The 26,658-nt window shown below is 33.8% G+C and overlaps 1 protein-coding gene across 1 annotated transcript; it reads right to left on the minus strand.

Annotated features, from left to right (window-relative positions):
* Nucleotides 1-4,291: 4,291 nt before the first annotated feature.
* On the minus strand, nucleotides 4,292-26,658 carry LOC120355621 (the record flags this gene model as incomplete). Its single annotated transcript, XM_039444218.1, has 6 exons — nucleotides 4,292-4,624; nucleotides 10,624-10,773; nucleotides 15,545-15,721; nucleotides 17,395-17,610; nucleotides 18,746-18,918; nucleotides 26,555-26,658. Coding segments are annotated over 6 exons (1,153 nt in total), but the record flags the coding sequence as incomplete, so codon positions are not given.

Raw genomic sequence — 26,658 nt, forward strand, 5'->3', positions numbered from 1 at the left:
AATTGGCTAAATTTTAATGAGAACTGTTTTTTATAAGACAAAAATACTAATATTCATGAGTTTATTATAGCACAATGTATGAAATAGCTATAGTTAGGTCCACGTTAAATGCAGTGTATGATTGATAATAGTGGTTGTTATCCTTGTCTAACATGCAACAAAACAGATAGCACTATCTCTCTCTAGCTTTGCAATGTTGTCAGTTGGCCAGAAATATTTTATTTCCTTTTTGACAGTGACTGTACAATACTCAGCCGCTATGTTTTTTTTTGATTTATAACAAAATTCTAATGTAGAGTAGTCGTATGATTGATTTTAAATATATTTTTGAATACATGAATTATTTTTAGATATTACCGTATGAGAAACACAAATTATACTTGAAATGCAACTTTAAAAGTTTGCAACTAATAACTTTGAGACCATCCTAGACTTCTTCCATGCTTCAGTTTACCGGAATAGGTTAGGCCTACAACACTGGTACCGGTATAAATAATTGAAAGGTTATTTCAGAATATTTCTATTAAAATTATCTTATTATAGATAGATTTCTATTTTTCTATATTTTTAAAATAATTGGAATAGAATACCTAGCGAATAACTTAATTGCTGTTTTTCGAAGCCTTAATTAGCCGCCATTTCAGGTTTGTAAATCTGATCTCAGTTATAAAATCAAGTTTAGAATCAAATTATGAAAAAATTGATTTTATTGATGAATTAATTAATTTGACATGAATTTATAATTTAATCAAAGGAATTTAAATTAATATCGATCAAATTTAATGGGATAATTGAATAACAGCTGTGTACACTCAGTGGCAGAATGGAGTCAATTTGACAACGTTGTTCTCGTATCTTCCTTCACTGCCATTATAACGTGGACCTCACTATAGTTCGTTTACCGCCAATCTTTTCCTCTATTCCGTTCCTTCATTAGGCTACCACATTTCTAGTTCGTTCCCTTTGAATTCTCATCCACCTGATTTGGAACGTCTTCAGTATTGATATAAGCAATTACTCCACTAATCATGCTCCAGTCAACATTATCCACTTAGGCAAACAAACACAGCAGCAGACAAACGTTTGCAAACGTCTGCAGACAGTCGGATGGAAAATCCCTCCCCAGGTGTTCAAATGTTGCAACGCACACGGACATAGGGTCCGCCTGTCTCCATATGTCTGCTAACCTCTACATGCAAATTGAATTGAGTTGAATCTGATTTTTTCTCTGACTGCTTTTGTGAGCGTACGCCTTCAGTGCACTTTCAATTACATATACCACATCATTCAATCTGTAACACACATCATCCTATATTTGGTTTTTTCCAAGGCAATATATATTAAAATTTTATTCAGAAGAGGGCAGTTCGCAGTTTTTGTGCCTCGATTGGCATGACCAGTAACTATAAAAAACCTCAAGTTCTAGCCTTTTAATTAACGCCATTGAACGACTGCCGGATCCAATGACTTTTGAATCCAAATGGGGCTGATGTTGAGTTGAAATCCATATTATATTTTTCGGACACACACGGATTGCGCCCAGAGGTCAAATGGGAGTGATACATGGCACCCATACACACTTACACTGTTTACGTAGAGACGTCATTACTGCTACTAACATTATATTTGTCCCGCTTACACTCTCTCTCACTCACTCTCTGTTGAAATTATAACAGTATATAATTATACTTTCCGATAACCATCTGCTTTATAACGACCATTCCTTCCTATTGACTCTGAAAGTGTTCCATTGATTTATCTCGAAATTAAAATCATGAATACCAGCTCTGACAGTATGTTGAACCGGTAATGACGGGAATCCCCCACTTAGTCAAAACCACACAACCCCATCAACTTTTTGATAATTAGCACATATTTACCCTTTCAGTCTGTCACCATGAGTGAGAATAAATCTGTATCTAATCAACTGGGCTAATATGTAGTCATAATGCGGTGATATTAAGTGCAAAATTCGACTATGATTGGTATTTTAATCATTGTAAATTCAAAATTCTAGCTAATATATATTCTTGGACAGAACTTTGAACTTTAAATTTCCTCAGTAAGAACATAACCTATTTTTTCGGACATTTCATATTTTCAAAATTTGGGAACAGAATAGTTTTGGGCTATGCCTGTTGTTCTATCCCGATCATATTCATATGATTTGTAATTATATCAACGATAAATAAATAAATAAATAATCCAGTAGTGTTTTGCTTGAAGCTTACTTAGGATACTGGAGTGAATTTGAATTTCGCTCCTTCAGTTGGGAAACGTGATGTCGGCTGCTAGTGATAGCGAAATGACGTCACTTGTGATGACGTCACGGACGTTCACTTTGTTACGTTCAATATGTGAGTGGCTAAACACATTCTGACCGCTGCGTAATCGGCAGATTCCCAATCATGAAAAAGAAGAGAAGAGGGAAAAGAATAGGAAGAGGAAGAGGTAGGAGAAGGAGAGAAGAAAAAGAAGGAGTAGAAGAAAAAGAAGATGAAGAAAAGAAAAGAAGAATATAATTTCATCTTTCATAAACTGACCTTGGAATCCATATGGGACTGGTGTTGAGTTGGAGGGGCGGTGTCTGGCTGGGCGCGAGCGAAGGGGCAGTGTCTTGGTGCGCTGCAGCGTGAGGAGGATATCCTTGAGTGCCGCCTCCACTGGGGGCAGAGGGGGTAGCAGCCTGGGGCGGGTGCCAGGCTCAGGCGGCGGTGAGGGGCGGGTGCTGGCGGCGGAGGTGGTGTACGGTCGCAGACACCACCTGAATTAATGCAATACAAAGTAATATGAATTAGCTGTAACAGCATTCAATATGTGATGAAACCAAATTGAATTTAGCAATATATTTTTTATGGCATATACATAGGCCTATACTATTCGACCAGAATCATGAATTAGATATCACATAGCTACTGTCATACATGACATCAAAACCTATCCAATTCACAAAATAAATCTCAAAATTGAATAAGTTTTGATGTCATGTATGACATACTACCAAAAAACTATAACTTACTACACTTGAATGATGACTTGGCAGCAAGTTGGCTACATTGCTCTTCTGGAGTACAGAGCTGCCAGATTCTACATAACCCAGAGAGCCTGTGAGCTAATTGTGTGAGAGAAAAACGAAAAAGAGAGCGTAGGCCTTTTTATAGAATCAGCATAAGAACGAACGCCAACAGTATTCCATTGTTATATTGAAATAACATTGGCCATAGAGGCCCGTGCTGAGGTTTCCACGGAATATAACATCAAGCTTCACATTTCTACGATCATCAAGATTTTACGATACCACTGAATTTCACTGATAATTTTTCAGTCTTTCTTTGTTATCTGAGATTTATGAATGAGTGTGAAAGAAATTCAATTAAATAAAATGTTGTAGTAAGGAAATAAATGATAAAGTAGTAATATTGGGTACCACAATCTAGTAGTATGACAGGTGTGTTGAACATGTGTAAACACAAGTTGTTCGTCATACTTGTTGGGTCATCAGCAAAGGGTTTCAAATATGTTTTTATCTTTGCTACTATAATATTATTCAAAGTTAAATTATGTTTTGTATTGTTAGATATTGTAATCTTCCAGGGGTTTATTAATTTTAATTGGTGTTGTATATTTTAGGTTGGAAGCGCTGTCAAGCAGCTGTTTTTCGTTCGAAAAATTTCGCATGAATGTCTTTTTCGTTTCAAGACATGTCAGTTCACACTTGCTTGACACACTTGTTCTGTCGTTAGTGGCCACCCTTGTTGGTAAAAAAAGTTTTTAGTATTTTAATATCGCACTTTGAAATGTGTTTAGACTATTGGAAAATAATTATTACATATTTTAATCATTAATAAATTCAAATTCAAATTCTTTATTCTGCCAGACATTTTTTACAATGTATAAGCTCGTCAAAAATGCTAATGCTATGCTAATATCAATTAGCATTAGGTGTTGAATCGTATTGAACACGGTCGCTTGTAGGGTAGAAAACAAAATTCATTGAGTGGATACAACGATTCTAACTATATCGAGGTTCCCTGTACATATTTCTTATAATTTTTATCAATTTACATCTTGTCTTGAATGTGTAAAATCATATTCAACTTGGTCGCTTGTAAGATAGAAGGAAATAACTCACTAAGCGGATCCAACGATTCCAAATCGATATCGGCGGGATCAATGATAGCCGCGAATGCGCTCTTCTTGGGCGGTTCCTCATCACCCGAACTAGACTTCCCGCCTCCACCGCCTCCGTTCACCATCTTGCCGCCTCCACCTGTCCCGCCCCCGCCACCGTTCACCATCTTGCTGCCCCCGTTCTGGCGGTTGGTACCTCCACAATCTCCCGCTCGATCCTCCGTGATTGTCGCTTCATCAGCAGCACGGTCGGTTTTGTTGTCGGTGTCGGACGTGTGCCCGGACGACAGACCGCCTCGAGCACGGGCATGGTGGGGGCGGCAGGTGTCGGGTCGGAGGCGGCTGCTGCGACCGCCGCCAGTAGTGATGAGGCTTCGCTGTCGCAGTTGGAGTCGCAGTCGGTTGTCTCCGGTGACAGCGTGAAGTTGCGGCTCTGGCCACCGCCGCCTCCACCGCCCCCGCACACTTCAGTCTCTAGCTCTTCACAACCTTCCTGCAACACATATCACACCAAATACTCAACAACTGTTTCCAGAAACGTCTATAATTCCAACATTCAAATTAATTTATCGCCTCAAAATAATACACAAAAACAATATACATACGGTATACTTAAAAAAAAATCACTTGAAAGTACAAGAAAATATAATGTTTGCTACAGTGAGGCCCACGTTATAATGACAGTGGAGAAAGATAGGAGAAAAACGTTGCCGATCCTCTGTCTTGTCAATGCCTTGTATACGTCAGCTACTGACGGTAGCTGATACAGGTTTAATAATTATGTAATATTAACTGTTCATTCTCGCTTAAAGTAATCAATTATTATATTTCATTAAGCAGAAATTATATTTTTAAATAATTTCATAATGTATTTTCATAATTAAGATGAAAATTAATTATTGTAAATTAAATTATTATTTTTGTAAATTAATTATTAATTCTACATATCTAAAAGACGATCTGGCCACAGAGCAAAGCGAGTAACAGATAGCGCTATCCGCTTTGTTGAATGATAGACAGGAGAGCAATAAACAACTGCTAATCAAATACTGCCATTATAACATCTCACTATAAGAATGATGTTCACATAGCTCTAGGCTTGTGCAATGAGGCAGATAATAATGAGAGATGAATGGACCTACAGTTTTAGGTGGGTTCCGAACCACAAGGAAGAGATTTTACAGCTCATGATTCATATTCAGAGGAGTTGACTCAAGCGGTCACGGTCACCCTTCCAACAGGAGTTGCAGGCGCATGATTCTTAACTTATAACTAAGCGATAGCATATCAGCGCGACCACTGAGTCAAACCGCTCCCCGAAATTGATCAGAATAAATTTTATTAAAATAAATAAAAAGTTTGGCAATTCAATAACTTGCTACTTGTTATACAGTGTGATTTTTTAGTCCTGTTGTCTACTTTTGATCAATTTTTAAAACTTTTGGTTGTTATTTATTGAAGTTTTTCGGTTTATCGTTTAATAGTTTGACACCTTGTGAGACCGGACTCCCCTGTCTAATATTTCATCGTCAGAGACTGTTACTTGCTGGAGATTATTCAGTTGAAATAAAAATGACGGGGTTAGAATACAAGGGGTCCAAGTGACATATTGTGAGTTTTCAGAAAATTGAGCCTAAAGTTTACTTACAACCATTAATTAATTCTTCATTCATGAAATGAATATAGAAATGATATTCACCTGTTCCTATAACCATTCAGTGTACTTTTACCAAATCAAACGTACAGTTTCATGTCTCAAATTGCTCTCCTTCCTCAATTATCAGCTAAATAGTGATAAGAAGTATCACTTGTATTCCTTAATTACCAAACAAAACTCTATTGTCTAGCTACACATAAATCTATTAAATTTACCAGCAATTCAACAATGATTAATGACCTCATTGCAATATTATCTGATTCGCTAATATTGGTTCTTGGGGTATCTTTTGCTTGGTGACATGGCTTGATCAAGGTTAAATTTGATTTAATGGATACGAGCAACAGTTGAACTGTAAACAACTATCCTATCATCCCACCTCACCTTTTTTCCTAATCCTTTATTTTCCCTCTCAAGGATTGAAAGCCTTCCTAGTACATGGGTAACCATAGTTGGAAGAGCTTCAATCCCACCCCTTTACACCATATTCTGAATTAGCATCTTGTACGGACATTTTTGTTTTTTTTTTGTACTAATTTTGCTAGTTGTTTATTCTTGTTGTAATTTAATATTACTTGTATTTTATGTATGTGTGTAAAGGAAAATAAATTGAAATTGAAATTGAAAATTGAAAACAAGGGATCCAAGTCACTTGGAACCCTTGTTTAATCAAATAAACAGCTGTTTGAAAATGTAGTTTGAAAATTTTACACTAGATGTCGGCACTGATCAGACTTACGCTTATACCTCTTGTACACTAGATTTTTACCAATTTCAGCTATCGATTACTGTAGCTAACTCAAAAAAGTGAAGAATGTCACTTGGACCCCTTGTATTCTGACCCCCTCAAATGTATATTTGTTAGGCTGGCCACTAACGGTAGGATGACGGCACGATACACATGACGTCATACATTGTTGTGTTATTGCAGCGAAAGGCTTTGACCAAAAGTTCAGGTTTTTGTATCTTCGATTTTTGGTTTTTATTTTTTTCTTCGCTGCTCAAAGTTAAATTATTCTTGTATCATTATAATTTATAATTTTCCAGTGTTTTATTTATTGTTATTGGTTATAATTTATTCAATTTTAGAAGCCTCTCGCTGATGACAAGACATGCATGATGAACATGTGTCGTGTCATAGACCCTCTAATACAAGGCCCCGGCCTAAGATATTGCAACGTCACAGTCTAGGCCTAGAATCTAAAGGTGCGTACAGATATACGCGCCGCGAACATGAGCAATTCACTTTCAGTCAGTTGACTATATCTGTATTTTTACAGAAAATATACATATATAAAAAGTTTGGCATCAGCTGATTAAAAGTGAATTGCTCATGCCTCATGTTCGCGGCGCGTATATCTGTAAGCACCTTAATACATGATTGGTGAAAAAGATTCAAAAAAATACCAGCTGATCGTTTTCACCAATCATGTATTAAGGTGCGTACAGATATAAGCGCCGCGAACATGAGCATTCACCTTAATCAGCTGATGCCAAGCTTTTTATATATGTATCTTACCGTTTCTGTAAAAATATAGATGTAGTCAGATGACTGAAAGTGAATTGCTCATGTTCGCGGCGCGTATATCTGTACGCACCTTAGATTCTAGGCCTACACTGCGACGTTGCAATATCTTAGACCGGGCCTTGTATTAGAGGTGGCTCTATGGTCGTGCATGTACACACATGTCAATCATGCATGTCCTACTGTTGGTAACCTGTCTATTATAAGCTCCACATTCTTTGTGTCCTGAAATAACACAACACTTCTCAAAACGTTGATCGATTGATAAGAAATAAATAATATTCTATAATATTTAGAGCACATTGTTTCCAGCCGCCAAAAATATGACAGCCTTGATGAAAAACAGATAGTTCACTGATAATTTTGATCATTCAGAAACATTAATTTTAGCAAATAACTTTATCTATAAACAAATTGCTTACAAAGAAGTAGATTGAGAGCATGCAGCAAAATATTGAAACACACAAAAATAGGGCAAAAAGTGGGTTCATCCAAATCCAAATATACATAAAAATCGATGCAAATAAATTGAATTCAGGTATCTTTAACGAGAACATACACATAAACCAGGTTATCATGACAAACAGAATTGGTTGATTCAGTAGGACTTTTATATGCAAAAAGGACATTCAGCTAAACTCATAAATGTAAGCATAATTTTTTCATGACCCGGTTTTCAAACAAGAGCACCTAAATTTCCATTCAAGCGCTTTAAAATCCCTTCCCCATCCAAAGGTTCACATTTTCTAGCACACATACAAACGTCTCCCCCAAACAATAATGCCATGGATTGAACAATATACAGAGTATTGAAATACATGAAATAAACCCGAATAAACGTCTAGAGTACGGAATAATGGATGAACATAGAACATTGATTGCACATGCCGAATTATGTCTTACAAGCATTAAACGTCATGTACATTTTCAGGACATAGAAGTGAACGATATAAACATTGACATGCGGTGTATTTATGGAACGTAACCCCCTTACTTTTCAACTTTCAACGTTCCACATTTTCGAAATTTCAAAAATGTCATACTTCCCAATTTTATCAATGAAGAGTACAAGTTTGGATCAAAACTGTGTATTTTTGGCCCACACAATGTTGACATGCGATGCAATAATTTTAGCCCCATAACAATACATTGACCAAGACTTTTCATATTTAAAAAAAATTGGATAACTTTTTTAATGGAGTTTGAAAACAATACCGGGTGTTTCAAAAATTGATAGAATAGAATAACTTTTATTTTTGATGACGTGGCGAAGTTTGGACAGTAATTTCTTCTCTACCAGTTAACCACGTCAATGAATAACAGGTTAGAATAGTTACTACATCAAATCATAAAGAAAATATAGCATAACTAGATATCACATGGTATAGGTAATTTATGTTCCAAATTTCAAGCCGATTTTTCTTAACTCGAGCCGATTAATTAAAAAAGTTTAAATAATTTTTAAAAATACTCAGATTTATATTCTCATTTACAATATAATCTTGTTATATTCTTTTTTTCTTATGGATAGTTCAATAATTATTATTTCAGTTATATATGTATATTCATCTAAAAATGAATTTTTAGCTATTAATCAAATACACACATTAGTGTATAAGCCAGTATATATTGTAATCTGCATGAATAATGCACTCAATCAGTCAATATTGGGCCGTTCCTACACTCTCACCTGTAATAACAGGTAATAATTGTCAGTAAGTAATAAGTCAGACAGTAATAACTGTCTGTTATTACTGTTTTGTTGAGGTGAGAGTGTAGTAACGGCACAATATTGACTGATTGATTGAGTGCATTATTCATGCAGATTACAATATATTATACTGGCTTATACACTAATGTGTATTTCATTAATAGCTTAAAATACATTTTAGATGAATATACATAATATAACCTGAAATAATAATTATTGAACTGTCCATAAGAAAAAAAAGAATGTAACAAGATAATATTGTAAATAAAAATATAAATCTGAGTACCTTTTTTAAATTATTTCGATTAATTTAAAGACTTATCAATCAAGGCTTGATATGGCATTAGTAGCCGAAACATCGAAATAATTTTAAAATGATTCTCAGATTTATAATTATTTTATTTATATTCAAAAGTAGCCATAAAAATAAAAGACGTAGATAATATTGTTTTGGCTAAGTTTTGTTAGTTTGTAAGTTATTGTGATGGCTAAGTTTTTATTATATCAATGTCCATTCTTTGGAAAGAATATTCAAATATCCTTCCAGTGACACTCTACCAAAAGTATGAGAGACTACCAGCGTCAAAAATAGCTTAAGGCTGTAAAAAGGCTAAAAATAAACTTTCTACTTGTGATATTTTTCAAAGTTTTACGATTTGTATATATCATCAAGCTATCAAAATGAAAAAGTTTTCTCAGGAAAAAATTTTTTCCGATCATTACTTTTTGAGCGACTGAAGTTTGAATTTTTGGGACAGAACATTTCAAATTCGGTACGATACAAAATCCATGAGATTCAGAGGATGGATTCTTCATGGTATTGTTGATCTAGTATAGCAAAAATTTTCTGAGAATATCAATTTTTGAGAAAGTTATTCAATTTACCAAGAATAACCAAAAATAACTCGACTAAAAGTTATTTTTAGTAAATTGAATAACCATCTTCAAAATTGATATTTTCAGAGAATTTTTGTTTTACTAGATTAACAATACCGTGAAGAATCTATCCTCTTAATCTCATGGATTTATCTCTTACCGAATTTGAAATGTTCTGTCCCAAAAATTTGAACTTTAGGCGCTCATATCTCAAAAATTAATGATCAGAAAAAAATGTTATCCTGAGAAAACTTTTTCACTTTGATAGTTTGATGATATACAAATCAAAAAACTTTGAAAAATATCACGAGTAAAAAGTTTATTTTAGCCTTTGCAAAGCCTCAAGGAAAAATAACTACTGGATTATTGGCTCTAGTTAACAGTGAAATTCAGAATATAAACGCCCTATGCCATAGGGCATAGATATTATCTTCTTATGGTATATTTTTCCTACGTTAAAACTTACAGCCTAATGTAATAAATAATATAGCCTAGTAACATGTTGAATAATAACTATTAGGACTACTGGCTTCTGTTAACAGTGGAATTTAGAATTAGAACATGAACGCCCTATGCCGTGGGATATCATCTTATGCTATATTTTCTCTATGATCAAACTGTAATAAATGTTGAAACCCCGTCATTAGTTTTGAAACACCGGGTATTTCGGCCGTACACTAACATCAAGATCGGAAAGCACAGAAGAGAGACATCTCTACTGACCTGTAAGTTTAGCAGGTCTATTGTAGTAGGATCCCCATTGCTACTTGGCTTTCTTACTGGATCAGAGGGGTTTTCGTCCTGAGGCTTTGCTAGCCTAAGACCAACGTAGGCGTTGTCTCCACCCTGCCTTCTCAACTCATAGTCTAGCTCCTGAATGTAACAGAAAATCCCCACTAAGCGCTCGTCTCACCACTCAATTACTACTACGTTTGTGAAGCGGTTGGAAAGCTGTATCAGTAAGCGAGTGTAACATAACACAGATCCTGCATCATGCAAATCTTCTAATGGTTTCGAATTGTATTCATCTAATGTTACATTAGTTTTTCCGGCACGTAAACGACTATTGTGATTGTGGCTCGTGTACTAATTACTTAAGTGGATTTACTATTCCGTCTGATAGCAACTGATAAAAAACAAGTTACTAAAGTGATTGTGGCTCGAGTACTTACTGAAGTGGATTTACTATTCCGTATGATAACAACTGATGAAAAATGAGTTACTAAGAGCTCTGAGAGAAAGGTTTGGAGAGAATAACTCTAAAAGAGACACCAGATATATTCTAATTCAAACATGTTGAGGATTCAAAAAAAATGTAGATTTTGAAAATTCAACATTTAAAAATGTTTCAGATTTTTTAAATAAGTGCAATATTTTTCTCAAGTTTTTAATTTATTGTGATGCATTCTGTTATTTATTTAGGGTATTACGTCAAAATTTAAAATTTTTAAATAATTATTCCTGGGCCAAAAATCAAGTGACGAAGCAGTGTGTGATTACATAACCTTAACTTTTGGACAACATAAACATTCTATCAAAATTTTTGGAGAGAAATAGTACAGGATCAGCCTAGTTTTTCCTCCAAGTCATATAAATTATATATTCTATAATGTCACAGTAAGCCTGGTTTCACCAAGCTCGATCAAGACAAAGGCCCGGTTGCACAAAAGCCTGTTAAATTCTAACCGTGATTAACTTCACGAGAAACAATCAGTTAGGGCGTTTTTGATGGGTTTTCTGATTAACAATCAATCTGATTAATAACAATCTCAGAAACAATCAGTTAGGGCGTTTTTGATGGGTTTTCTGATTAACAATCAATCTGATTAATAACAATCTCAGAAACAATCAGTTAGGGCGTTTTTGATGGCTTCTCTGATTAGTTTTCGTGGAATTAATTTAACCGGCTTTTGAGCAACCGGCACTAAGCCTGATACTTTTCAAATTACCACCTAGAACGTGGTCAGATCACAACTAGTGCACTTGCTCAATAATGCCCGTGCACACTTGTAAAGCATACTCGGCTCGACCTTGTTCAAATGTTTTGACAACGTTTGATGAAACCGGACATAAGTTTATAATAATCCATCATTACTGTATAGACAGCACATTTCAATAGATAAATATAAATTGGCAAAACCTAGTCTAGAGTATTACAATACATTACCCATTATACATGGTGAGGGTGAGTCATATTGAACTTTCCTGTTTTGGAAGGGCGTTACACGAAGAAGGGAAGGAGCAGAAGGGTGGGGATGGTGTCATTAGACGCACCATGACATGCAGTTTTAGTGTGAGCAATGGCTTGGTCGGGACAACATCGTGCGTTCGTAGTTGAAGAGTTTATTAAAAATGGCGGCTCCGTGATCACAGAACAGCGTGCGTTCCGTTTACATTTTGCTATTGGTCGACGTGATCCCATTCCCATAGGACCAACAATCAGAAATTAGGTATCAAATTTTAGAGCAACATCATCAGCATTAAAAACAAGACCAAGAGGCCGAATTAGGACGTCAACGTCAGCGGAAAACGTGGATAGAGTGCGGGCTTCAATTCAACAATCCCCTCGGCGTTCTGTTCGGAAATATGCCGCTTCACTCGGATTATCTTTCAGTAGTGTCCGCAGAATACTGCATAGAGACCTTAAATTTCACCCATACAAGATTCAGGTAGTGCAAGAATTGACAGTAAGAGACTTAGACAAACGAACAAATTCATGCCGCGACATTCAGCAGATCCCCCGCACTGCTGTTTTGATCTTCAGTGATGAGGCACATTTTCACCTCACTGGAACTGTTAACAAACAGCATTTTCGATACTGGGTTGAGAATAACCCACGAAACCTTCACGAACGACCACTCCACAGCCCTTGAGTGACAGTATGGTGCGCTATTGCAGAGTTTGTTGTCTGATGTCCCCATTTTTTTTTTCAAGAAGATGGTCAAGTCGCACGCTGTGTTGTGATCACGGAGCCGCCATTTTTAATAAACTCTTCAACTACGAACGCACGATGTTGTCCCGACCAAGCCATTGCTCACACTAAAACTGCATGTCATGACACGTCTAATGACACCATCCCCACCCTTCTGCTCCTTCCCTTCTTCGTGCAACGCCCTTCCAAAACTCAACCAAACTATGACTCACCCTGTACTAAATTACTCACTGTACTAGAGCAAGTGCAGTATTAAATTCGAAATGTAGACTGGATTCAAAACTGTGGAGGGTTCTTCTTGATGTCTTTCTAAAGTCTCAGAACTGTAGAGTTCTTTTTCAATTTATTTTTAGTAAAATTGAAACCTAAACTTCTTTTTTAATTCAACTATTAGATTGAAAAATATAAAAATGTAGAGTGATTGTAAAATACTTGATGAGATTTTTATGAATATATTACTATGCATCTGATTGAATGGACGTAATAGGTGATTTTACTATGCATCAAAGAAAGAAAAGAGGGGTTTGTTCAAGCCAGATGTTTATAACAAGCTTTAATTCACTTGTATTGTGAGGGTTGGTTTCATCCTACTTCATCCACAATAAGTTTTAAGTGGCGGGCATCAGTGATAATCGTAAGATTCGATAGCATGCAAATCTACAAGATAGATTAGATTATTTACTTTCAAGAATAGATTTGAAATTAATTGGAAAAAAGGCAGCTATTATGGTCGGTAGCGGGACTAAAATGCTAGTAATCAAGTGAGGATGAGTTGCAATCTGAATGCACCTAATTCTGAAGCATCTACAGAGAAAGCAAGGGAAAAGTGAGCTAGACTGAGCTAATAACACAATTCTATTTATTTGTAAGGGCATAGCTGAAGATCAACTAACAACGGAGTGTCAAGCTAATATGGAGTTACTTTGGGTATTTATAAAAATGTGAATTGATAGTATCATTTGACAGTTATTCTAATTCTGAGTTCTCATATCATGTCAGAGGCCCTGAAATTGATGAGTTGCGACCTGAAAACTCTGACACCAGACCTGAGCCAGCAAGGTCACTCGATATTATTATTATCTAAGTTCTCATAATTTATACTAGAAAACTGATCGAATTTATTTAGGATTATTCACATAAAATTCAAATTACATTTCATGGCAACCCTATTAATTCACTTTCATAGTATGACAAATCGCCTGTCTATTCGTCCTACTAGATTCTACCATAGAGAAACAATAGCGTAAGTAGATATCCCATGGTATAGGGAATTTATGTCGCAACTTTTACTGTTATCTCAAGCCGATTACTGTCGATTAATGTCAATTTTTACTGTTTTGTTGGGGTGAGAGAGTGGGATCGGCACAATTTGAGAGACTACCAGCGTCACACAGCTGCATGGGAAAGAACTACGTGAACTATCGGCTTGGGATAACAGTAAAAGTTGCGACATAAACGCCCTATACCTTGGGATATCTACTTACGCTTTCGTTTCTTTATGATTCTACCGAGACACACGAGGCGTTTTTTCAGACGATTCGCCACGGCACGACAGGAAATAAAGCCCTCCGATTGGCTGATTGTCGCCAACCCAGTTGTCATTCATCTTGGTTTGTTTTTCAGATTTAATTGGTTGGTTTGTTTTTCAGATTTATTTCAACAGTTTTGCAGGTTTGACGTCAGGTGAGATCGGACTCCCCAAATCCTCTTAGATCCAATCCCCTTTGTTTTCAGTCACTTCTCAATTCTGTCACATAAATTTCAGTTGAACGCACTGAAATCATTGAATACTGCTCGGTTAAGATCAACCTCTGCCATTTGGGAAGTTTTCGAAGTTTGAGATTATTTGTTTCTTCGCTTATTATTATAATACGGCAATCGTAAAACTCTTCACTCTTTTAGAAAAGCTATAGTGAGGTCCACGTTACAATGGCAGTAGATAAAGATAGGAGAACAACGTTGCCGATCCTCTGTTACAGGTACAGATGTACAGGTTTATTGATGTAATATTAAAACTCAACTCACACTTACGCGACTCAGGTCGAGAAGAGACTCGACTCTAGTGGAGAGCATGTGTTTCCAAGTGGTGACACTCAGACCAGTCAATTCTAGTCTCCGCGACGTCACCATTTGAAATCACATGCTCTCGACTAGAGTCGAGTCTCTTCTCGACTTGAGTCGCGTAAGTGTGAGTTGATCCATAGAGAAAAAATAGCGTTAGTTTATGCTATCGTTTCTCTATGGTTGAGCCTAACTGTTCATTCTTGTTTAAAATAACCAATTATATTTTATTAAGCGAGAAATTATATTTTCTAATAATTTCATGATGAATTTCCATAATATATGTTAATTCTACATTGTTGAAAGACGATCTGGCAACAGAATAAAGAGAGAAAGAGATAGCGCTATCCGCTTTGCTGAATGGTAGACAAGGATAGCAATACCATTGCTAATCAAACACTGTCTTTATAACGTGGACCTCACTATCAACATATCACTATCAACTGATTGGGGATCACAATCTACATATTTTATCTTCAATTAAAGTTCCTACTGCAAAAGCAGAACTAAATTGCAAAAAAAAGCTTCAGAGCACTAAATCAGTTACTCTATAGTTTCTCTATACCAGTCTACGGGCTGAATGTAGGCAAATTTTACCTATTAGTGTGGAATAAGAACTATTAATATTTATAGTATTTGAGAAGAAATTACCTGAAACTGTTGCGAGCTATTCTGTTTATTATCACTCGGCTTGAAAAAGTCCTCAAGAACTTTACGCGTTTCAGAGAATTCGTAAAGGTAATCGAAAGTCGTCCGTGTTTCGTTCATTAGAGAATGCGATGGACTCTGCTCATCGTTGGCTCCTTCACCATCGTCAGAGACAACCCTCTAAAATTAAAAACAACAATTGCATTTGAATTATTAAAATCTATGAAAGTGAATATTATCAAGCGTTTGAAAGTTGATGAATCAAGTTTCAGAATACATATTATTAAAATCTATGGAAGTCGATGAATCAAGTTTGAACCTGGACTTCCAACACCAGGACTGCAACAACCTCGTTTAAAATATGATGAAAATTTGACACTTGATAATGGCGAGAATCGACCGAAACTAGTCTTAGATGATATGAAAAAGGTACCTACTACCCAAGAAAAAAGATAGCATAATAAGATATACCATGGTATTATGTTCCAAATTTCACTGTCAACTCAAGCCGATAGTCCTAGTTGTTGTTTTTCGTGAAGCTACGTGACGCTGGGAGTCTTTCATACTGTGCCGTTGATACACTCTCATCCCAACAAAACAGTAATCATAGACAATAGCCGACAGTAATCGGCTTGAGTTAACACAAAACCAGCTTGAAATTTGGATGGTTATTCAGCTGTAACTTACTAATAGTGGGTAGGTTTGTGATTTTGAATTCAAATTTTTTAATTAAGTGCAATATTACTCAAGTTTTTTTTTCATTGTGATACAATCTGTGATTCATTTGAAGTATTATGTCAACCTTCGAAATTCAAAATCTTCAAATAATGTATATATTTTATACAGCTGTGCTGAATAATAAGTTCTATTTTTCCGGCTCTAAATTTTTTTAAATTACGTGAAAATGTTTCAATTATCAGTGATTCGAGTGTAATATTTTTGTTTCCTATCCAGTTTCTCAACCTTCAAAATTCTTAGTTTTAGTTGTTTTTGAGTGAAAAAGAACTAAATTTCAGAAAAGTGGAATCATAACCTCATTTCGGACTTTTAAATTATTATCTAAATTTGGGAGAGAAATAGTACAAGTATCCTTAGTTTTTCTCTCCCATTCAGTGCTTCTTGTAAAAATTATAATAATAAAAATAATAATAATAAATAATAAATTATTCCTGGACCAAAAATCAAGTGACGAAGCAATGTGTGTCATAATCATAACCTCAACCTTTGGACAACATTCACTTTTTATTCGAGAGAATATACAGGCTCAGCCCAGTTTATACTTCAATGTCATAATTTAATTGTGATTGTAGTATTTTGTACAATGCATGAATGAATAAATATCTCAAAATTAAATACATATACTATGGGATATCTTATGCTATCTTTTCTCTGTGCTACTAATTCTTTGTAATTAATCTTTCAAGTAACCCTATCAAAATAAATGAATAAAAACACAAATATGTTGTCAAATTCTACACTGTTTTATTTAGTACACGACCAAGGTTTCGTGATCACACCGGTCACATTTTCAAGTTGACTAAAGCTTGTTCAATGTTCAATGTTTACCTTAACCTTTTAGCTTAAGTCAACTTGAAAACGTGACCGGTGTGCTCACAAAACCTTGGTCGTGTACTAAATAAAACAGTGTAGAATTTGACAACATATTTGTGTTTTTATTCAATTATGGAACGGTTCTACAATATTGACAATGACTCAGTCGAACCTATCAAAATACTTGAATTATTGCATCATGTAATATAGGCTAATCAATATTGAGTTATTTAGGTATTTTAGTTATTTTTATTTAGTTATTTTAGGTATTTTTTTATTTAGTTATTTATTTATCAAGTTACCTGAGGGAATCCAGGGCGGGGCATATAAACAGATGGCGAGGCAAGCAGGCTATGCGCACTGGGAAGAACTGGGTTGTCCTGAGGTCGAGGCCCATATCTTCTGGGAGAGCCCTCGTATTCGGCAATCGGCAATCCTCCAATCACACGCGTCACTTTGCTGTCGGCTCGCTCTCTCTCTGGCGAAATTGACTCACCGTCTGACACTGAGTTCGATACCTGAAAAGAAATTGGAAATTCGAAAAAAATCGAAATTGGAAGACATGCTTTGCAGAATTCAATTCAAGGTATGAAGATGATTCTTTGAAGTTCGTTGAGTCATTCTTCAAAAGAAAGTGATTCATTTCGATTAAAATTCATTTTATTTTGAGAAAGTGTACAGTAGGTACAAAGAATTCCCCTGAATATTACTCCTCTAACGGTGCGTGCAGACTTATGCGCCACGAACCACTACCTCCGTAAACAAAGCCATTGTGCATGACAGGTGGTTGATGGTAACGTCAGCACAGGTAGGGCTCCTATACCCTTGGACCAGTTATAGAATAGACACGCCCCATTGTATATTCATACTGAAAGTCGATGAAGCCAACATCTACTGCCATATCGCCCCATCGTGACGTCAGCATCGTATAGAAAACTTTCCTGTATAGTTTGTTTACATTGTTTTCCATAGCAGATTGTGTCTAATTCAGATGGAAGTAAATTATTAAAAAACTAAAATTATATAATTGAATGAAAAAGACTAAGAAATTGTCAAAAAAACCACTGATTTATAGTATAGTATAGTAAATCAGTGTTTTTTGACAATTTCTTAGTCTTTTTCATTCAATATGAATAATTACCACAATATCTACTTCTCAACTACACAAAAAGTGAAAATTATAATATTAAGAACTTATAATTATTTTATAATGCTGACGTCACGATGGGGCGATATGGCAGTAGACGTTGGCTTCATCGACTTTCAGTATGAATATACAATGGGGCGTGTCTATTCTATAACTGGTCTAAGCCTACATCAATAAAAACAGTAGCTGATATAGATCAGCTGGAACAAACAAATTTTTATTGGTGTGGTAGCCCTACTTGTGCTGACGTCACCAGAATGCACTGTGGCTTTGTTTACGGTGGTACTGCACGAACACGCGCTTTTCGATTTTCATCAGCTGATACTTATACAACAAAATTTATATAATAATTATTCTATTTTTATGTTAACCTTTTTTTTATAAGGAGATTGCATTTTACAACACAAAGTTTTCCCCGGAGCAAAGCACGGGTTACCTGCTAGTGGAGAATAAAGTCTGAAGGTGGTGAGTATGAAATAAACCACACTTGAAATGAGCGTTAGTACCTTGAAAAAATGGGCAGGAGGAACACTGCAATGGTAGTTGCCCCCGGGGGGACTGGGAGTGCTGCCTCCAGACGAGATGCCGCCCCCAGACGGGACCCCTCTTCCCCTGCCTCGCCCCCGACCAGTCCAATTCTCTTCTATGTCATCGAACACCACTGAACCGCCTCCAGACACTAAAACACAACCATATAACACAGCTCATTGATGTGAAAAAATCCTATCAATAGTTATAGAATATCAAATTATGAAGAGTGATTATAAAAAGACTTTACAACTTTGAAAGCACATAAATATTCATTGAAATTACTTACAGAATTGAGAAAGGTGTCATTTTGTTACAAAACACTTCAAGTTCAAGGAGTGGGTGTTATTTAGGTTCCAGGTGACAGCCTTTGCTAATGCGACATACATCCCACCGATAATCGATTTCTTATAGGAGTGGCCGTAGTCGAGTGGATCAGATGCTGCTTCATGATTCAGAGGCCCCGGGTTCAAATCCCGGCCCGGGCAAGATATTTTCTCGGGCCACTCCCGTGTTTCGGATGGACACGTTAAGCCGTCGGTCCCGGCTGCCTAAAAAGCAAGCAGTCGTTAGGTCATGTCAGAGGCCCTGAAATTGATCAGTTGCGACCTGAAAACTCTGACACCAGACCTGAGCCAGCCAGGTCACTCGATATTATTATTATTATGATTATCGATTTCTTGCCACACTCGTACCAGCATATCAGGCGTAACTTGTGCAACCGCAGCGATCCGAATGTGATCCGATTTCGGAGGTCAGTAAGATTGTCTGGTAGAGGTGAAGCATAAACCTTATCCTTAATGAAGCTCCACAGGAAGAAATCCATCGATGTTAAATCCGGTGAGCGAGGTGGCCATGCAATTGGTCGTACATGGTAAATCCAGCGAAGTTGAAAGAAATTGTCAAGAAAATCCCGAGCTTTTTCATAAAAATGAGCTGGTGCACCGTCATGCTGAAAGTGAAAGGGCACTTGTTCAGCATGACGGTGCAACACCTCAATTCCACGGAGAAGTTTGGTATTTTCTAGACATTAGAAAAAAAGCTGGTATGAGTGTAGCAAGAAATCGATTATTTGTGGGATGTACGTCGCATTACCAACGGCTGTCACATCGAACCAAAATAACACCCACGTCTTGAAATTGAAGTGTTTTGTAACAAAATGAAACCTTTCTCAATTCTGTAAGTAATTTCAAGGAAATATCTATGTGCTTTCAAAGTTGTCAAGTCCTTTTATATCACCCTATATTTAGAATAAGTTTGGAGAATAGTAATAATCATAATAGTGGTCTTTTATAATCACCCTATATTTAGATAAGTTTGGAGAATAGTAATAATCATAATAGTGGTCTTTTATAATCACCCTATATTTAGAATAAGTATGGAGAATAGTAATAACATAATAGTGGTCTTTTATAATCACCCTATATTTAGAATAAGTTTGGAGAATAGTAATAATCATAATAGTGGTCTTTTATAATCACCTATATTTAGAATAAGTATGGAGAATAGTAATAATCATAATAGTGGTCTTTTATAATCACCCTATATTTAGAATAAGTTTGGAGAATATAATAATCATAATAGTGGTCTTTTATAATCACCCTATATTTAGAATAAGTTTGGAGAATAGTAATAATCATAATAGTGGTCTTTTATAATCAGCCTATATTTAGAATAAGTTTGAGAATAGTAATAATCATAATAGTGGTCTTTTATAATCAACCTATATTTAGAATAAGTTTGGAGAATAGTAATAATCATAATAGTGTCTTTTATAACAACTATATTTAGAATAAGTTTGGAGAATAGTAATAATCATAATAGTGGTCTTTTATAATCACCCTATATTTAGAATAAGTTTGGAGAATAGTAATAATCATAATAGTGGTCTTTTATAATCACCTATATTAGAATAAGTTTGGAGATAGTAATAATCATAATAGTGGTCTTTTATAATCACCCTATATTAGAATAAGTTTGGAGAAAGTAATAATCATAATAGTGGTCTTTTATAATCAGCCTATATTTAGAATAAGTTTGGAGAATAGTAATAATCATAATAGTGGTCTTTTATAATCACCCTATATTTAGAATAAGTTTGGAGAATAGTAATAATCATAATAGTGGTCTTTTATAATCACCCTATTTTAGAATAAGTTTGGAGAATAGTAATAATAATAGTGGTCTTTTATAATCACCCTATATTTAGAATAAGTTTGGAGAATAGTAATAATCATAATAGTGGTCTTTTATAATCAGCCTATATTTAGAATAAGTTTGGAGAATAGTAATAATCATAATAGTGGTCTTTTATAATCACCCTATATTTAGAATAAGTTTGGAGAATAGTAATAATCATAATAGTGGTCTTTTATAATCACCCTATATTTAGAATAAGTTTGGAGAATAGTAATATCATAATAGTGGTCTTTTATAATCACCCTATATTTAGAATAAGTTTGGAGAATAGTAATAATCATAATAGTGGTCTTTTATAATCAGCCTATATTTAGAATAAGTTTGGAGAATAGTAATAATCATAATAGTGGTCTTTTATAATCACCCTATATTTAGAATAAGTTTGGAGAATAGTAATAATCATAATAGTGGTCTTTTATAATCAACCTATATTTAGAATAAGTTTGGAGAATAGTAATAATCATAATAGTGGTCTTTTATAATCACCCTATATTTAGAATAAGTTTGGAGAATAGTAATAATCATAATAGTGGTCTTTTATAATCACCCTATATTTAGAATAAGTTTGGAGAATAGTAATAATCATAATAGTGGTCTTTTTAATCAGCCTATATTTAGAATAAGTTTGGAGAATAGTAATAATCATAATAGTGGTCTTTTATAATCACCCTATATTTAGAATAAGTTTGGAGAATAGTAATAATCATAATAGTGGTCTTTTATAATCACCCTAATTTAGAATAAGTTTGGAGAATAGTAATAATCATAATAGTGGTCTTTTATAATCACCCTATATTAGAATAAGTTGGAGAATAGTATAATCATAATTAATAGTGGTCTTTTATAATCACCCTATATTTAGAATAAGTTTGGAGAATAGTGATAATCATAATAGTGTCTTTTATAACACCCTATATTTAGAATAAGTTTGGAGAATAGTAATAATCATAATAGTGGTCTTTTATAATCAGCCTATATTTAGAATAAGTTTGGAGAATAGTAATAATCATAATAGTGGTCTTTTATAATCAACCTATATTTAGAATAAATTCGAGAATAGTAATAATCATAATAGTGGTCTTTTATAATCACCCTATATTTAGAATAAGTTTGGAGAATAGTAATAATCATAATAGTGGTCTTTTATAATCACCCTATATTTAGAATAAGTTTGGAGAATAGTAATAATCATAATAGTGGTCTTTTATAATCAGCCTATATTTAGAATAAGTTTGGAGAATAGTAATAATCATAATAGTGGTCTTTCATAATCACCCTATATTAGAATAAGTTTGGAGAATAGTAATAATCATAATAGTGGTCTTTTATAATCACCCTATATTTAGAATAAGTTTGGAGAATAGTGATAATCATAATAGTGGTCTTTTATAATCAACCTATATTTAGAATAAGTTTGGAGAATAGTAATAATCATAATTGTGGTCTTTTATAATCACCCTTATTTAGAATAAGTTGGAGAATAGTAATAATCATAATAGTGGTCTTTTATAATCACCCTATATTTAGAATAAGTTTGGAGAATAGTAATAATCATAATAGTGGTCTTTTATAATCCTATATTTAGAATAAGTTTGGAGAATAGTTAATAATCATAATAGTGGTCTTTTATAATCACCCTATATTTAGAATAAGTTTGGAGAATAGTAATAATCATATAGTGGTCTTTTATAATCAACCTATATTTAGAATAAGTTTGGAGAATATAATAATCATAATAGTGGTCTTTTATAATCACCCTATATTTAGAATAAGTTTGGAGAATAGTAATAATCATAATAGTGGTCTTTTATAATCACCCTATATTTAGAATAAGTTTGGAGAATAGTAATAATCATAATAGTGGTCTTTTATAATCACCTATATTTAGAATAAGTTTGGAGAATAGTAATAATCATAATAGTGGTCTTTTATAATCACCCTATATTTAGAATAAGTTTGGAGAATAGTAATAATCATAATAGTGGTCTTTTATAATCACCCTATATTTAGAATAAGTTTGGAGAATATAATAATCATAATAGTGGTCTTTTATAATCACCCTATATTTAGAATAAGTTTGGAGAATAGTAATAATCATAATAGTGGTCTTTTATAATCACCCTATATTTAGAATAAGTTTGGAGAATAGTAATAATCATAATAGTGGCTTTTATAATCACCCTATATTTAGAATAAGTTTGGAGAATAGTATAATCATAATGTGGTCTTTTATAATCACCCTATATTTAGAATAAGTTTGGAGAATAGTAATAATCATAATAGTGGTCTTTTATAATCACCCTATATTTAGAATAAGTTTGAGAATAGTAATAATCATAATAGTGGTCTTTTATAATCACCCTATATTTAGAATAAGTTTGGAGAATAGTAATAATCATAATAGTGGTCTTTTATAATCACCCTATATTTAGAATAAGTTTGGAGAATAGTATAATCATAATAGTGGTTCTTTTATAATCACCCTATATTTAGAATAAGTTTGGAGAATAGTAATAATCATAATAGTGGTCTTTTATAATCACCCTATATTTAGAATAAGTTTGGAGAATAGTAATAATCATAATAGTGGTCTTTTATAATCACCCTATATTTAGAATAAGTTTGGAGAATAGTAATAATCATAATTGTGGTCTTTTATAATCACCCTATATTTAGAATAAGTTTGGAGAATAGTAATAATCATAATAGTGGTCTTTTATAATCACCCTATATTTAGAATAAGTTTGGAGGAATAGTAATATCATATAGTGGTCTTTTATAATCACCCTATATTTAGAATAAGTTTGGAGAATAGTAATAATCATAATAGTGGTCCTTTTATAATCACCCTATATTTAGAATAAGTTTGGAGAATAGTAATAATCATAATAGTGGTCTTTTATAATCACCTATATTAGAATAAGTTTGGAGAATAGTAATAATCAAATAGTGGTCTTTTATAATCACCCTATATTTAGAATAAGTTTGGAGAATAGTAATAATCATAATAGTGGTCTTTTATAATCACCCTATATTTAGAATAGTTTGGAGAATAGTAATAATCATAATAGTGGTTCTTTTATAATCACCCTATATTAGAATAAGTATGGAGAATAGTAATAATCATAATAGTGGTCTTTTATAATCAACCTATATTTAGAATAAGTATGGAGAATAGTAATAATCATAATAGTGGTCTTTTATAATCACCCTATATTTAGAATAAGTTTGGAGAATAGTAATAATCTTAATAGTGGTCTTTTATAATCACCCTATATTAGAATAAGTTTGGAGAATAGTAATAATCATATAGTGGTCTTTTATAATCACCCTATATTTAGAATAAGTATGGAGATAGTAATAATCATAATAGTGGTCTTTTATAATCAACCTATATTTAGAATAAGTATGGAGAATAGTAATAATCATAATAGTGGTCTTTTATAATCACCCTATATTTAGAATAAGTTTGGAGATAGTAATAATCTTAATAGTGATGATATATTGTATGATGTGAAAAATTGAATCAATAGTTATTTTATATCAAATTATATATTTAGAATAGTTTGAAGAATAGTACTAATGATAGTAGTGTTAATAGTTATTATCTAGGTACTGTAAATATACTGTATTAATTACAGTTATGCTGGTATGGATTATGTTGGTACTGTATTATCATAGAGGAACAATAGCGTAAGAAGATATCCCATGGTATAGGGCGTTTATGTCACACTTTTACTGTTATCTCAAGCCGATTATTGTCGATTTTTACATGTTTTGACCGGGTAAGAGTGTATGAACGGCACAATTTGAGAGACTACTAGCGTCATAAAGCTTCACGGGAAAGAACTACGTGGACTATCAGCTTGAGATAACAGTAAAAGTTGCGACATAAACGCCCTATACCATGGGATATCTACTTATGCTATTGGTTCTCTATGGTATTATGTAGGTAGGTTCATTTATTATAATTAGTTACAATAAATACTAATAGAAAGAACTATTTTATACAAAAATTATATTGAGGATAGAAATTTCAAACAGGACGATGATGTGAACTAAATCAATTTATACGTTCATTCACGAACAGACCATACAATGATTTATCATATTTTCACAGTAAAAACTTACAAGCTTTGTAAATTTGAGATCGTACTCAAATAAATTAAGCACTCGAGAATAACCATTAAAATTGTAGAGAAAACACAACTAAGAATGATTGGAACCACAAGCATGTTGAAATAGGTTTTATCGAATTCGGGAAGTTGTTAACTGGTGCTTAGTATCACTCATCATAACGCTTTAATGGTTAAGTTGAATTTATCGAAATAATTTGATTTAATTATCTAGCTATTTAAAAATTGTTTTCATCATAGTGTAAAAATTGACAATGTTATTCCTGAGTTTTGGCCACTTAAATATTATATCCTATACTATTAAACGAGCAATTTCTGTTTATAAGTTTAGATGTTTATATGTTTGTATTTCACCGCATCTCGAAAACTGCTCTAACAATTCTCATGAAATTCAGAACATAGTAGGTTTATAATATAAAGATTAGATTGCACTAGGTCTAGTCCCTGGAAAAACTCTCTGAAGGACATTAAAAGGATAATTAATCCTTGAAAGAACAGATTTCGTCGTCTGTCGATAACAGAAGATGTGTTCCTGCGTGGGAGATCAGCTGTGTAATCATTCAAACAGCTTATCGTATCTCGCGAGAAATATTATCTAGAAATTTCAATAGACTCTATAAAAAATAATCTGATTTTTTGACATGGCATGTTTTATCACTCTAAATTAGAGTATATCATAATTTTCAACGTTATTCATTATTTTACAGTTTTAAGTGATTAGTGAGTGTTATTTTGTTATTCAATTTGGTTTTTAAACAATAAAAATAAGAACTATTGGTGTTTTTAAATATTTTGAGTGAAAATTGGACATGAATTCAAGTGTATGAAACATAACCTACTTTTTGGACCATTTATAGTGTATAAATCAAAATTCGGGGAAGAAGCAGTTTTGGGCTGTGCCTGTTTGGCCTTCCCCAATCATTTTGAAGAATTGTGCTCTGTTTATCAATAAATAAATAACGAGCGAAGTTCGGTGCCACGATATTAGTTCTAGATGTGTAGATGAGATGCAAACTACAATATCAAGAAACATATACTGTACTTAAGTTCTGTTATTCTTCAGTTTAAACACTTCAATATTTCCACCCTACACAACGACAGAATCATCCATGTAGGGAGTGTATTCATTATTTTGTAAATATGCTTTTTATGAATAGAATAAATTTGATATTTGAAATATTTCATAGTTATAAATCTGCAAATGAGATACAGACTTTCAAGTAGATGGATTAAGTAAAATTCTAGATAAATTTATGATGACGGCGAAACACAGTTTACTTTCAAGATTTTTTACAATGAACATGAATAATTGATGTGAATTATTATTATAATTGATATGAATATTGCGAACAAACTTAAGCTAATGTTGAAATGGAATTTAAGAGACTGAAAAGCACCTTCTACTGGAGCTAACTGAAACTGAAGTAGATGAGCATATTTGGCGAAGATTACCTTTGTTGGAGGCAGTCCTGGCATGCTTCACAGAACGAACCTCCGATGAGAAGACAGTTTCAGTCACTTCATGAGAACCATGGTTCTTCTTCCCTTCACTCGCT

Source organism: Nilaparvata lugens, unplaced genomic scaffold (genome assembly GCF_014356525.2).
Source record: "Nilaparvata lugens isolate BPH unplaced genomic scaffold, ASM1435652v1 scaffold3688, whole genome shotgun sequence".
Lineage (NCBI taxonomy): Eukaryota > Metazoa > Arthropoda > Insecta > Hemiptera > Delphacidae > Nilaparvata > Nilaparvata lugens.